At 38.9% G+C, this 12,397-nt stretch overlaps 1 protein-coding gene across 1 annotated transcript in view; it reads right to left on the bottom strand.

Moving 5' to 3' along the window:
- The window catches only part of fanca (FA complementation group A), a 32,836-nt gene extending 20,681 nt beyond the window's left edge, over nt 1-12,155 (bottom strand). The window contains exons 1-15 of the mRNA XM_016485220.1: nt 12,129-12,155; nt 11,312-11,393; nt 10,999-11,141; nt 9,733-9,828; nt 9,445-9,512; nt 9,242-9,345; nt 8,650-8,742; nt 8,387-8,441; nt 7,277-7,389; nt 2,534-2,610; nt 1,464-1,605; nt 1,246-1,379; nt 987-1,097; nt 724-819; nt 564-623 (exon numbers count right to left, since the gene is read on the bottom strand). Coding sequence (XP_016340706.1) covers nt 564-623; nt 724-819; nt 987-1,097; nt 1,246-1,379; nt 1,464-1,605; nt 2,534-2,610; nt 7,277-7,389; nt 8,387-8,441; nt 8,650-8,742; nt 9,242-9,345; nt 9,445-9,512; nt 9,733-9,828; nt 10,999-11,141; nt 11,312-11,393; nt 12,129-12,155 — 1,401 coding nt within the window. The remainder of the gene's footprint in view (nt 1-563; nt 624-723; nt 820-986; nt 1,098-1,245; nt 1,380-1,463; nt 1,606-2,533; nt 2,611-7,276; nt 7,390-8,386; nt 8,442-8,649; nt 8,743-9,241; nt 9,346-9,444; nt 9,513-9,732; nt 9,829-10,998; nt 11,142-11,311; nt 11,394-12,128) is intronic.
- Between the last annotated feature and the right edge of the window lie 242 nt (nt 12,156-12,397).

Genomic DNA, 12,397 nt, shown 5'->3' with positions numbered 1-12,397 from the left:
CTTCGTCCACGGTGAAAGCCGATCCGGCGATCCACAGCGTGAAGTTGATGTATTTACTCAGCGACCAGCGGATCAGCTCCAGGCATGATGAAGCGGATATTGTCCTCTTTTGGAAGACCAAACAAAGTAGTTTCGCTTTCACAACGAAACACACAGCGTCTTCACGACAGCGAACAACAATACTACAGCGAAAATAAAAGTTACGCCTTCTTTCTTTGCGTAAACATTTGGGCGGCGTTATGCAAATCTTCCCACATCGTCACGTAGACATGTGGGGGCGTATTAGAATGAGCCGTTTTAGGTAGGTGTGGTTGACTCGTAACTTTTATAAAGAATATCTTTGGATTTGAGACTTTAGTCTTTGCAACTTTACAGATCTTCTTTATGCACCAAGAGCTTGTAACACTTCAAAGAGAAAGGACAAATTGAAATCACATCATATGACCCCTTTAACAAATGTTTTTAGTTATAAGTTTGAAATCACCATGAAATCAACAGACTTGATTGTCTTCGTAACACTCAAATACGCTTCATTAAACAGAAAAAGCATTTACATGACTTACTTCAACCACACCAGCAGATCCGTTCACCACCTCAAAGATCCCTGTCTCCTCCAGCGACACCTGCATACACCCTACAGTTAGTCCAGCACAAACCCATCCATTTCTATGCAGTGGAAAGACACGTCATAAAAGAAAACAGGGACACCACAGCTTTTCAGACCTTCAGATCTCTCAGTCGGGTCTTGGCAAGGGTGATGTACTCTTGCAGCAGAGAACGATACTTTCCTCCGATGTACGGAGGATGCATTACATGAACCTAAAGAACAAGCATAGAAATGAAAGGAAATATGAAGGGAGATCAGTCCAAACAGCAGCTTCATCAGTGAGCACAAAGATGTTTTATAAACTGACATTACAAGGTTTTTGACATTTAATTGGTATTGGGTTGCACTTAGATCACAGAACCCTGAGTGCGTGTCTGACCTTTAGATACTGTGGTGGTTCATAAGGAACGAGGTCTGACAGGAACTTCAGGAGAAACACAGTGGACTTCTTGCTTTTAGCATGATAACCGCTGGAGCCACCAAATGACAACTAATAAAGCAAATCACCACCAATAAATTAAACACCAGGCAGAAGAAAAATACAAAAACAAGATACTATTTAAAAAAACATCATCTCAAATTTAGGTAAAGGCTACTAAAGCATTTAATATGTGAGTGTTTGGAGACAAAGCACAGACTTTAAACCAATCACTGTATGGGGGAAAGACAGCGGGACCCTCGAGAGATGCCTGACGGGCCAACAGGAACAACGTGATCATCTTCTCCACATCGTAACTGTCAAACGCTGATCTCAGCAGCCTGGACAGTAGATCTGAACACAGAGACAGACACTGCATGACGTGTAATTACTCCCTCAGTATTCATTCATCAGAAGCTGAAGAGCACTGGCATGTACCTGTGAGGCAGCACTGTGTCTGAGAGTGATATATCAGCAGATGAGACAGACACGAGAGAATGTGACGCCAGTTCACCTCATGAGTCTCTAAGACCTGCTGCATCTGACTCAGCACACACTCCACACTGAAGACAAGACAGATCTGACAGACAGAAGGGACCACAGCTGTTACTCTGGGTCAGACGTAGAGTTCTCTCTCTTTTCAAAACAAGAAATGGACAGTTTAAGCAATAGCACACTGTATCACGGTTATTGACAGCTAAGCAGTAAAGATCTGGCGCCCATCCATGGTAATATTTCATAAGGCAGGAAGAATGATGGGACAGGTGGGTCCTTGAAGATCTTATTGACAAAGAGAAGTGCCTTTATATAAAGATATGGATGAATTCAGAGCCAGTGGAAGAGGTATCTTCAGTTTATTTTTGATGGTCTCATCAGGTTTAGTGGACACAAGTAGTAATGGCACTGAGAGAGAGTTGAAGGTCCTCTGCTGTGTGTTCAGGGAATGTTCCAGTATCTTGTTCTTAACAAACATCTGTCTGAATTTGTCCCTGTTAGGTGTAACTGTGTCATTGAGTGTTAAAGGAGTAGTTCACTTCCAGAATAAACATTTCCTGATCATTTACTCTCCCCCATGTCATCCAAGATGTTCATGTCTTTCTGTCTTCAGTCGCAAAGAAATGAAGGTTTTTGAGGAAAACCTTCCAGGATTTTTCTCCATATAATATACTTCAATGGGGACCAACGGGCTGAAGGGCCAAATTGCAGTTTCAGTTAGCTCTTCGTCTGTGTACTACGGTTCAGAAAGGTAGGGTAGGGCGAAAAACCGTCAAAATCGTCTGGCATTGTGTTTTACCATTTTTGTAAAGGGCATTTGACTTTCTTTGCACGTTAGTTTTGGTGGTCGGTACTTCCGCCTTCGTCACGCGTGACCTTTCCAACCTTTAATCTGTAAGTGAACTAATCCTTTAAGGGATACTCTTGATCTGAGCTCGAGGCAAATCACACTGAATAAGCTCAGGTTACTCTGTGTGTAGTGAATTCATTCAAAGAGTATAAAAGTAATTTACCTTCGAAAAAAGAGCCGTCAATAATGGAAGCGTTTTAGCAAAGCTCCATTCACTCTGTACAGCGATGACATCTGACACTACACAAATCACAATTATAAGCAATTACACACACTTCAAACTGCTACAAAGATAAATGACAAACAGAAAAGAGTAGGGCTGGGTATCGAGTTCGATACTTTTTAGGCACCAACCAAATTGCCTCGATGCCATCGAGTATCGAAAAACGTCTTGTTATTTGGTACCAAATTTTGAAACCTAAGTGGTTAATCTGGTCAACGTCAGTGAGCCAATAAGCATGCAGCATGCTTGATGTGCCTAAATCAAGTGCTGGTGGTTGGCTCTGGTGAGGCTGTGCAGGATTGTGGCGTCTTCGAATATTCATTGATTATTATGGTGAATGACGTCAAGTTGACTGTTGCAAAACTGGCAGATGCGTCTACGTGCTTGGAGCTGTCGAATGAGGTATCTACCTATACATATCTATGCTAGTTTACCCGTTCTGCCCAGAGGCACGACTCACACGTGAGGCTGTAGTGTATAAGTTAAGCATCCAAACCTCTATAGATGTAACACTACGTTTACACCAGTGCGTTTTTGTTTTAAAATTAAAACGATCCTCGTCCATACTGGCGTTTCAACTGCATTTCAGAAAAGATCTCCGTCCACACTACACGACCGAAAACACTATTCATGCACACTGTAGCATCATGCTACACAAGACAATTTATAAGATTTTTTTTATTTATTTTTTATTTGGTTTTATGGATTTAGCTGTTGATTTAAATTTTAAACTCTGTATTTGTATCATTGTATTGTGTTACTGTGAAGCACCTTGGTCAGCATTAATGTTGTTTAAAGGTGCTATATAAATAAGGATGAACTTGACCTTGACCTATACTACACTTTTACTCAAAACTCACCCACCATAGAGTGTTTATAATAACTCTCGATTGCAATCTAATATATGTTTTGGCCATATAATGTTCCTGAGATATGCTATTTGTAGACATTTCTATTAGCTAATCGCTACACCTGCTGAGCATTTCTCATGTAAACGCCCTGTATTGTTGTGACAATAGCCAGAATCTCATAAAATCACAGACAAATCATATACTGTCGTAATCTCGTGTTTATTAACTTCATGTTTCATCTGTAAAAATGTTTTCTTGGGTTTCAGAACATTCAGAAGTGTAATGAATGTTCGTCATCAGAAGAGACAGGGCGGGTTATGAACGCGTAATATGGGATATGACATATGAGCAGCGAATGAGCTTCCTCTGAGTCAGAACAGTGATCGCGGAAGAGAAAACACAGGCAGACAGTGCATAAAAAAGCAAAAAGCAAAAACCAAATACACATATATATATATATATATATATATATATATATATAGCTGCAAGCAGCGATTATCGGGGTTCAAGCGCTTTAAGGAATTTAAGGACATACTAAAAAATTCAGTACGTATTATTTAGCAAGCCTGTAACCACCTAAATCAATGATATAAAAAAGCATTTTTGGCAAATCCAGGTAATGTATCCAGGTAACCATAGAAATATGATGATTTTTTAACGTTTATGACTGGTATAGCGCCACCTATGGTCGGATTGGAGGAATTCGCAAAAGTAGGTTTGTCCTACAGGGAAAGTTGTTCAGAATGAGGAGATCGATCGTACGATGTGGAGATCTAATGTATGCGTGAATATATGAACATTTTCTGCAATTTGAGGTAATTTACCATAGAAATATAGTGTTTCTGAAGCCTTTTTAACTGTTATAGCGCCACTTGTGATCTGATCTCCATAAAACGTTGCATGCTTGTTTAGAATCACCTGTCGCATGTGCTCACCAACTTTCGTGAAGTTTTGAGTTTTTGTTTAGGCTTTTGGGTATATTTGGACACGCCCCTTTTCTAAACGACCCCCTTATAGCTACCCAAAGGGTAAAGCTCAACATTTTTTTTTTGATAATTATTGACCTAGAGTCCAGAGAATTGTACTGCAGTGTTTTTTTTCCCAGATTGAGTGAAAAACCTAGGACTAGTTCACAAAAGTAGGTTTTTTACATATTCTCAATTATTTAACAAACAATTAGATTGACAGCAGTAGTGCTTGAGGCAAAGTTGTTCGGAATGAGGAGGTCTACATATGATATGAATATTGTGTGTATGTTTGAAAAACCCCACAATATACAAACGTTTACGCCCTTGAAAAATGCAAAATTGCCACCCAGTGGCCAATTTCTTTCAAATTTCTCGCAGACCTTTAGGGCCATGAGTGAAACAGCTCCACTGAGTTTTGTTTCGATCGACCTCCATTAACCTTGTCTAATAGGTGCTCAAACTTCATTGGCCTGTTGCGGCCATGTTTTTTTGAGATACGCAAATGTTCTTATAGACACTTGTGGCACTTTGGACCAAGACACTACATAGCAATTTTCATGTTGATCGGACAAATGCTTGCACAGTTATAGCATTTAAAAATTTTTCCCCTCTTATAGCACCACCAAGTGGCCAAGCTCTGCAATTTTTTTTCATGTGACCTCAGATTGAGCTCTTACATAATTGCTTTGAGTTTGGCGAAGATATCTCATTCCGGTCAAAAGTTATAGCAGTTTTAGTAAAAGTGACCCTGCCCCTTTTGAATGTTTTGCGAGGGCGAGTCCAAAGTTCAACTTTTTTGATAATTATTGATATTCACTCTACAGAGAATCTTTCTGCACTGGTTTTGTTCCGATCGGGCGAAAAACCTAGGACTAGTTTGCAAAAGATGGTCTTTCAAAAAATCCAAAATAACCAAAATTTTGTTGGTGACAATCGAATCCTCGCATGCATTTTGTCTGGCGTGAGCCAATCAGTCAAACGATATAAGACGCTTGAGCCTGCGACTAACGGTTTAGGAGTTATGAGCGATTTCCTACTTTTAATCGCTGTAGCGCCCCTGTCAGGCCGACTGGGGCGAGCCTTGGTGACGTTGTAGACAGTGTAAGTACTACCATCCCTCCAAGTTTCAAGTCTCTACAACTTTCGGTTTGTTCTGCCCAATCAGTTTTGCGTGGAGATTGCTGATCCTTGGCCATTCTAACAATTACAATTGGGTTTCAACGCTACACGCTTGAACCTCTAAGAAAAAAACATAGGTATACAGCGCTGGAAGCAGCTAATGCTCATCAGATCGCGTAAATCAGTGAAAAATTAGTAGAAATTATGATTCTGTCTAAGCTATGTGTTTTAAAACGGAAATCTCACTAGTGTAAATGTAGCCTAAAAGATGTGGAAACGGAAAACCATTTGAACTATTAAAACTATTTGCACTGATTTATTGTTGGTTACATTTTGTTCCTTTGCGCAGTGGCTCAGGAGATGAGGCTTTGAGTCTGTAAAAACATCAACAAACTGAAAAACTAAAACAAGTTTTAACCAAAAACGGATTTCATAAAATTAGAATAGAAAAAAAAGTACTGTTCAAGAACCGGTACCGAAGTCAAGGTATCGGTATCGATCTTGAACATTTTTGAACGATACCCAGCCCTAGAAAAGAGGTTCCCGACACACTGTCAGTCTGTGCTTTAGTAGACTAGTTTTCAGTGTCTCTTCCTGCAGGTCTGTAAGTATGCCATTGAAACAATCACTCAAATGACTTGTTTAAAAACTACTGGAACAATTTCATTGGTGTAGCAAAAACAGACTTCTCGTTAACTTCTTGTTTATTAAGCAGTCGCGGTCGTGCTGAGATACAGAAAGTCTAAACTCCAGCACTCTTGTCTACGTGATATTACTCAAATCAGGGTTCCCACACCTTGGTTAACTTAAAATTCAAGGACTTTCCAGGTCCAATACCCTCAAATTCAAGGACTTAATGTGGGGACACATTTCAAGTGAAAGCAAGGTTACATCGTGCTACCTTGTAAGATTCATTGTCACAGTTGTCATGTGTCAAACACAACTATGCAAAAAAAGCAAATGCAAATTTTGTTTTTTTTTGGCATTTATTTTTGGCCATATGACAGAGATCTGATATTATGTGTCGTATTTCGGTTTTGCATAATCCTATACTGTATTCTAAAATGATCTGATATTAACTTTTGCATGGATTTTATTGAAAAGAGCTTAAGCTCATGTAACCAGAAGTTTTAGGATATATGAATATGCTTTTAAGTTTTTCTTGCCTCATGGGTTTACATTATCTTAGCAAGCAAAGCAATTCAACTCAATTTGAGGTACCATTGTAGTAGTTTCGTGCGCGCGTGAACGTCATGGCAATGTACAACAAAAAGTATCTCACGTGGGAAACACTTAACGTAATGCGTAAATGTGCGTAACTAACACAAATCAAGCAAGCTAGTATGCATAGTCCACGAAGTGCTGGCGAAATAACACATTAGCGGACTAGAGGGAATAATATAGGATTTTTTCCAGAAAACTTCTTGCACAAAATAAATTCAAGCACTTTGAAGGACCTGTATCTATGTATGTTTATTTTCAAAAACTTTCCAGGGCCTTAAATTGTTCAGATTTTTTTCAGGATTTCAAAGACCCATGGGAACCCTGTCAAATATAGACTGACAGAATGTTAGACCGTCAACACACTACAACCATCTCTAAGCTGTGTTTCTAAAATTCATACTGTATCGTCATGTTCTGTATGTGCTGTTCACTTGTTTATTGTCAAAACAACAACAATCTGCCCTTCGCTAATAAAACATGAAGGCAACATATTTAAGAAATAAATCAGACAGAAGTCTCACCTTTAAAAATGGGTCGGTATGTAAAAACACGCATGAGCGTGTGTGTGAAGAACCGCTGCAATGTGTCTTCAGTAACACAGCCACCAAACACTGAGACGTCAAACACTTGAACCCTAACAGAATCAGAATCAGAATGAGCTTTATTCGCCAAGTGTGTGCAAACACACAAGGAATTTGTTGTGGGCTTTTTTAGGAGCTCTTGGTACAAACATACATACATACAGTACATACATATATGACATTGACAACAGAAAGAACATTTAAATAATACTAAGAAAAAAATAATAATAATGCGGTATGCATCTGAAACAGAAGATTTATGTACAAATTTGTGCATTATTTACTATACAGCTGTATAAATAAAAATAAATGTATGTATCTATATAATACTTGAGAGAGAGGCACTAATTAGTTAAGAAAAGAATTTAAAAAGACGTGGTCATTTCTGTTTAAGCTGGAGATGGCATGGGGGAAAAACAGTTTTTATGCCTAGATGTGTTCTAGTGCACAGAGATCTGTAACGCCTGCCAGAGGGGAGAAGTGCAAACAGGTTGTGTCCTGATCAACAATCATGGCCATCCATGTGACATTACACTGGCCAGAACACATCTGCCTCTGTTTCTGAATAATGTGAGAGTTATTCCATGTCAACTCGACAGAGCCTCCCAGAATGGATTACTCATTTTCAGGGATGAAATAGTAATGCATCTGGAAGCTGAATTCCACATTGTCAACCAAATCTGAAGCAGGGATTTAGGCTATATAGATTATGCAGGAACATCTTAACAATGCAACATTTTTCGGTAAAAAAAAATTTTTTTTTTGTAAAAAAAAGTCGGTAATCACATTTTTTCTTTCTAGCTTCCTAAATGAAGACTTCTGTTAAAACACTTCTTCACCATAAACCTTCAACAAATGTTAATTAAGATGAAAAATAAATAAAAAATTTTTTGTGTGTATTTATATAGAAAAATATATATCACCAGCACACTAAAATACATATAGATACAAACAAAAAGTCACTGAAATTGAATGATCCATAACCATTTATCACCTCCAAACCTCTGATCATATACTTTTATTGAATAATTATTCACTATTAACATTTACCAGAAGCCTGCGGCTGACGTCTCGGTGCCTTTAACACTCAGTGAGTCCAGCAGCCCTAAAGATCAAACACAAATCATATTACTCTATAATAATTTAGCTCATGATTTTTTTTTTCAGTTATTAAAACAAAAATAGTTGTTTTTTTTAAGTTGACTATTTATTGAAAAATATAACCTGCATGTGCATGTGAACTACACATTATTTAAAGTGTACATTTCCCAGTGTAGTTTAGCATGATATTCTGCGGTGAGTCACAGACTTACATGAGATCATGGAGTCCAGAATCCAGCAGCATGTCTGAGAGAGGTTATGAGCGGAGTCTTCAAACGCCCTCCGCACCAGAACACACACTACAGCTACAGCACAACCAATAAAAACACACCACACTACTGGAACACAACTTCAATCCAAAAACACAGAAGAGCAGGAGTGTCCAAACTCAAACGATGAGACAGAGCTGAAACAACTTTGGAAGTTGTATCATGAATTGAAATGGACACATCACACACTGGATATGTGGATGAGTTACTACAGGTCATTATTTGAACACAAGGACCGTATCTATGTGTATCTTTATGTGGGTCAGTGAAGAATAATCTAACTTAGTATTTTTTCTTTTCTTTTACTTCATTTGAATAATTTAACTATTACACTGTATTGGTTCTTTTTTCCTTTTATTCATTTCTGCATGTTGCTTTGCACGATTTTCATTTGGTACTGTTCATTTGTATATTTATATGCAATGCCTTGGCAATTTTTAAGTAAAATATTATAAAGTATACTAAATAAAAAACTCAAGACAGAGAAAGAACAGGTGCAAGGCAGTGATGTGAGTCAGAGAGAAATATTTCTTACTGGAGAGAATGTGATGTCGTATCTGTTGGTCATCCGGTGTGGTTTTCATGGAAGCACATAAAGCTTTCAGCTGATCAGTGATCCATGCGCTCACAGCTGCATCTCTGATCATCACATCAGAAACATCACATGTGGCGACTGCTCTGACTACAGAATGACTGATGATCATTTATCTCCTGTATCTCATGTCATGACTGCATTACCTTTCCAGCATGAAGTCCAGCGTGAGGATGTTGTGAGTGTGTAGATGATAAATCACTTCCAGCACGGGCTGTGTGCACATAAAAACAAACCAGTCTCACTGCAGTCTCACTCACACACACAGCAATCACTACTGAATTCACAGAAGCCTGTTTCTGAGTAAAGCAGAGAAAAGCATATTTTTAAGCAGCTGTCCTCATGGGGACATCAGGTTGACTTCAGGTTTTACTGTCAATAGCTTTACTATGGCCATATACAATAAAAGCAAAACCTGATCCACACACACACACCTTAAGCTTCCAGTATTCCTGCCAGAGGAGCTCGGGACTGAATATTCCAGCAGACATCAGCGCTTGAGCCGACTTCAGTAATGCACACACATCAGACTGTTAAAAACAGTTTTAATGCATGAATACATCCATCAGAATGTAAAAACAATCAGCTGTAATCAGTACAGGGCTCCAGACTAACATCTGAGAGCAGTGGCACCAGAACCACTAAGATCTACAGGTGGTGGCGCCAGGAGCAGATTTGGTAGCGAATAATAAAGATAATTTAATCATAAAATGACTATTGTTTTACATTAATAACTGCCGTTTCTAATAATATTGCATGCTTATCTCTTGGTAATGCACATTTGACAGTAAAGCACTGAGCTTGAGTTGGAAAGCACACAAAATGTACTTTTTTTAACAACAGTAATGTGCGAAATCTAATTTTATAAGGAAAATTAAGATATTCTACTCTTATTAAATGTACCATTATTCTTCTATAGTATTATATGGAACTGACCGACAACTTTAGTGACTATAAAAGGAGCGCTCTTGCTTTATGTGCGATTCAGTCATAAACTGAGAAGTTTGTTTTTCAAGGCACTTTGTGACTTTTTTTTACTTCATACACACACAAAAAAAAAGATTTCTTGATGATTTGATATTCTATAATAGTGATTTTATAATTTCAAAATATAAGGCAAAAAGTAGAAATAAATGACTAATAAGCCAATAAGTGGTCCTCTGCTGCCATCTACTGTCATCTACAGTCATTTTTTTTTACATAAGTGTTTGTTTACCACAAAGTATATTTTGGTCATCCCATTAAAATAACATTTAAATTGGATCATTTTTAGAGCTTTAAAGTGCTGGAAATAGTTGTGTGAAATACTTGAAAGTCACTGAAAAGTGCTTGAATTTCCCTCCTTAAAAAGGTTGTACAAACCCTGAAATGAGTAATGTAGTTCATAACATTTGACCGTTTCTGCCACAACACCATGGTTATAGTTAGCGTTACTACTTCTGGTTTTCTGAAGTACGTCAGCGCTGTTTGACCTGTTTATAACAGAACTCTGAGCAGAATCTGAATGCTTCTCACTGAATCTCGCAGCGCTCTGCAGTAAAAGTGTTGTGAGATTAACACTGGTTTCCGAATAAACCTGTTTTGAGCTCGGTGGTCGCACCAGTGCGACTGCTTACAAAATGTAGTCGCACTGGCAGAAAAACTGTTTGCAAAATGCGATCATTTGGTCGCAGTCTGGAGCCCTGCAGTATGTGACATACTCTCTGTTTAGTGTTCAGTAACACATGTTCTGTGTTTGTTTCTGTCCGTGTGATCAGATCCTCGATGTTTTCCAGCAGAACTCTCGCTGACAGCAGCCCGACCGGAACCCCCATCTGCTCCGATCTCCTCCGAAGCTCATTCTCTGATCAACATTAATACACAAAACCAACACAAACACAACAACACAATCACATTAAGATAAGCAGATAGAAAAAAAAGGAGAGAAAAAAGCAGTTTCAAAAACATGTTGATTCCACATCATTAAGCTTTCATAATTTATGAGAACTGAAGGCGCCAGCAGACGCGTCTTACCCAGAACAGATGTCTGGATGCCTGTGTTGTGCTCCAGCCCTTCATATCCGTCACAGCTGATGCTTCTAATTTTATGATGTGACTGTGAATCACAGATTAAAAGGTAATCAATGCAGTACCTGTAAACATCACTATACTATGATAATTATGATTTGTTAAATAACACTTATTAAAATCACGTCTTGTGTGTGGACTTTTAAAGGGGTCCTATTATGCTTTTTCACTTTTTTAATTTTAGTCAGTGTGTAGTGTGTATGTTTGGGCATTAAAAAGATCTAGAAAGTTACAAATCTCAAAGTCCACTCCAAAGGGAGATATTTTGTTTTTTAAAAATCCCTTTTCAAGAACTACAACGAACGGCTCGTTTGGACTACAGCGTTTGTTTTCCGGGCTTTGTGATATCACAAAGCGGCTCATTGGAATATCATAAAAAATAATTCCCGCCTACAGAAATTCGATTGGTTGGGGGGAGGGGAGGGGCGAGGTTGTGGTTAGAACGCTTGGTTGAGTGAGTGCATCCGGGAGAAAACGAAGAAGAGCTGCAGTGCTGTAGCGTAAAATTTTCGGCATGTCTAGAACAATTCTTACAAGTACAACACAACGTAGCTGGGCGCCGCGGACAGACGCCGAACAGTGCCGCTGGTGTGCCTACACTCATAGAAAATAAATGGAACAGCTCGAGTTCTTACAAGAACCAGGAAATACGACCACATTAGCCCGGTTGTGTTAAATCTGCACTTGCTCGAATGCATTTTAAAATCTTGCTAATTACTTATAAAGCCCTAAATGGTTTAGCTCCACAATACTTGAGCAATACTTGAGCAAGATCAGAACTGGAACACATCGCTCACAGGTCGCTGCTGCTCAGCCACCTGGAGCGGCTTGTGTTGAGAATCAATTTAGCCAAGAGCTTTTTGTCTCCCAGCCAGCGAGTAGCTTTTCTGGGGACAGTTATTGATTCTGCCTGGATGCGGGCATGTATTACGTCGGAATGCTCCCTGACTGTTCAGCAGCAAGCGGCGTCATACAAACTGGGGACTTCACGTCCCCTCAGGGCATTCCAAAGGATGCTCGGTCTCACATCGG

The sequence above is a fragment of the Sinocyclocheilus anshuiensis genome, unplaced genomic scaffold (genome assembly GCF_001515605.1).
Source record: "Sinocyclocheilus anshuiensis isolate Anshui unplaced genomic scaffold, SAMN03320099.WGS_v1.1 scaffold445, whole genome shotgun sequence".
In the NCBI taxonomy this organism is placed as follows: Eukaryota; Metazoa; Chordata; class Actinopteri; order Cypriniformes; family Cyprinidae; genus Sinocyclocheilus; species Sinocyclocheilus anshuiensis.
This window is presented reverse-complemented; position numbering and strand designations above follow the sequence as displayed.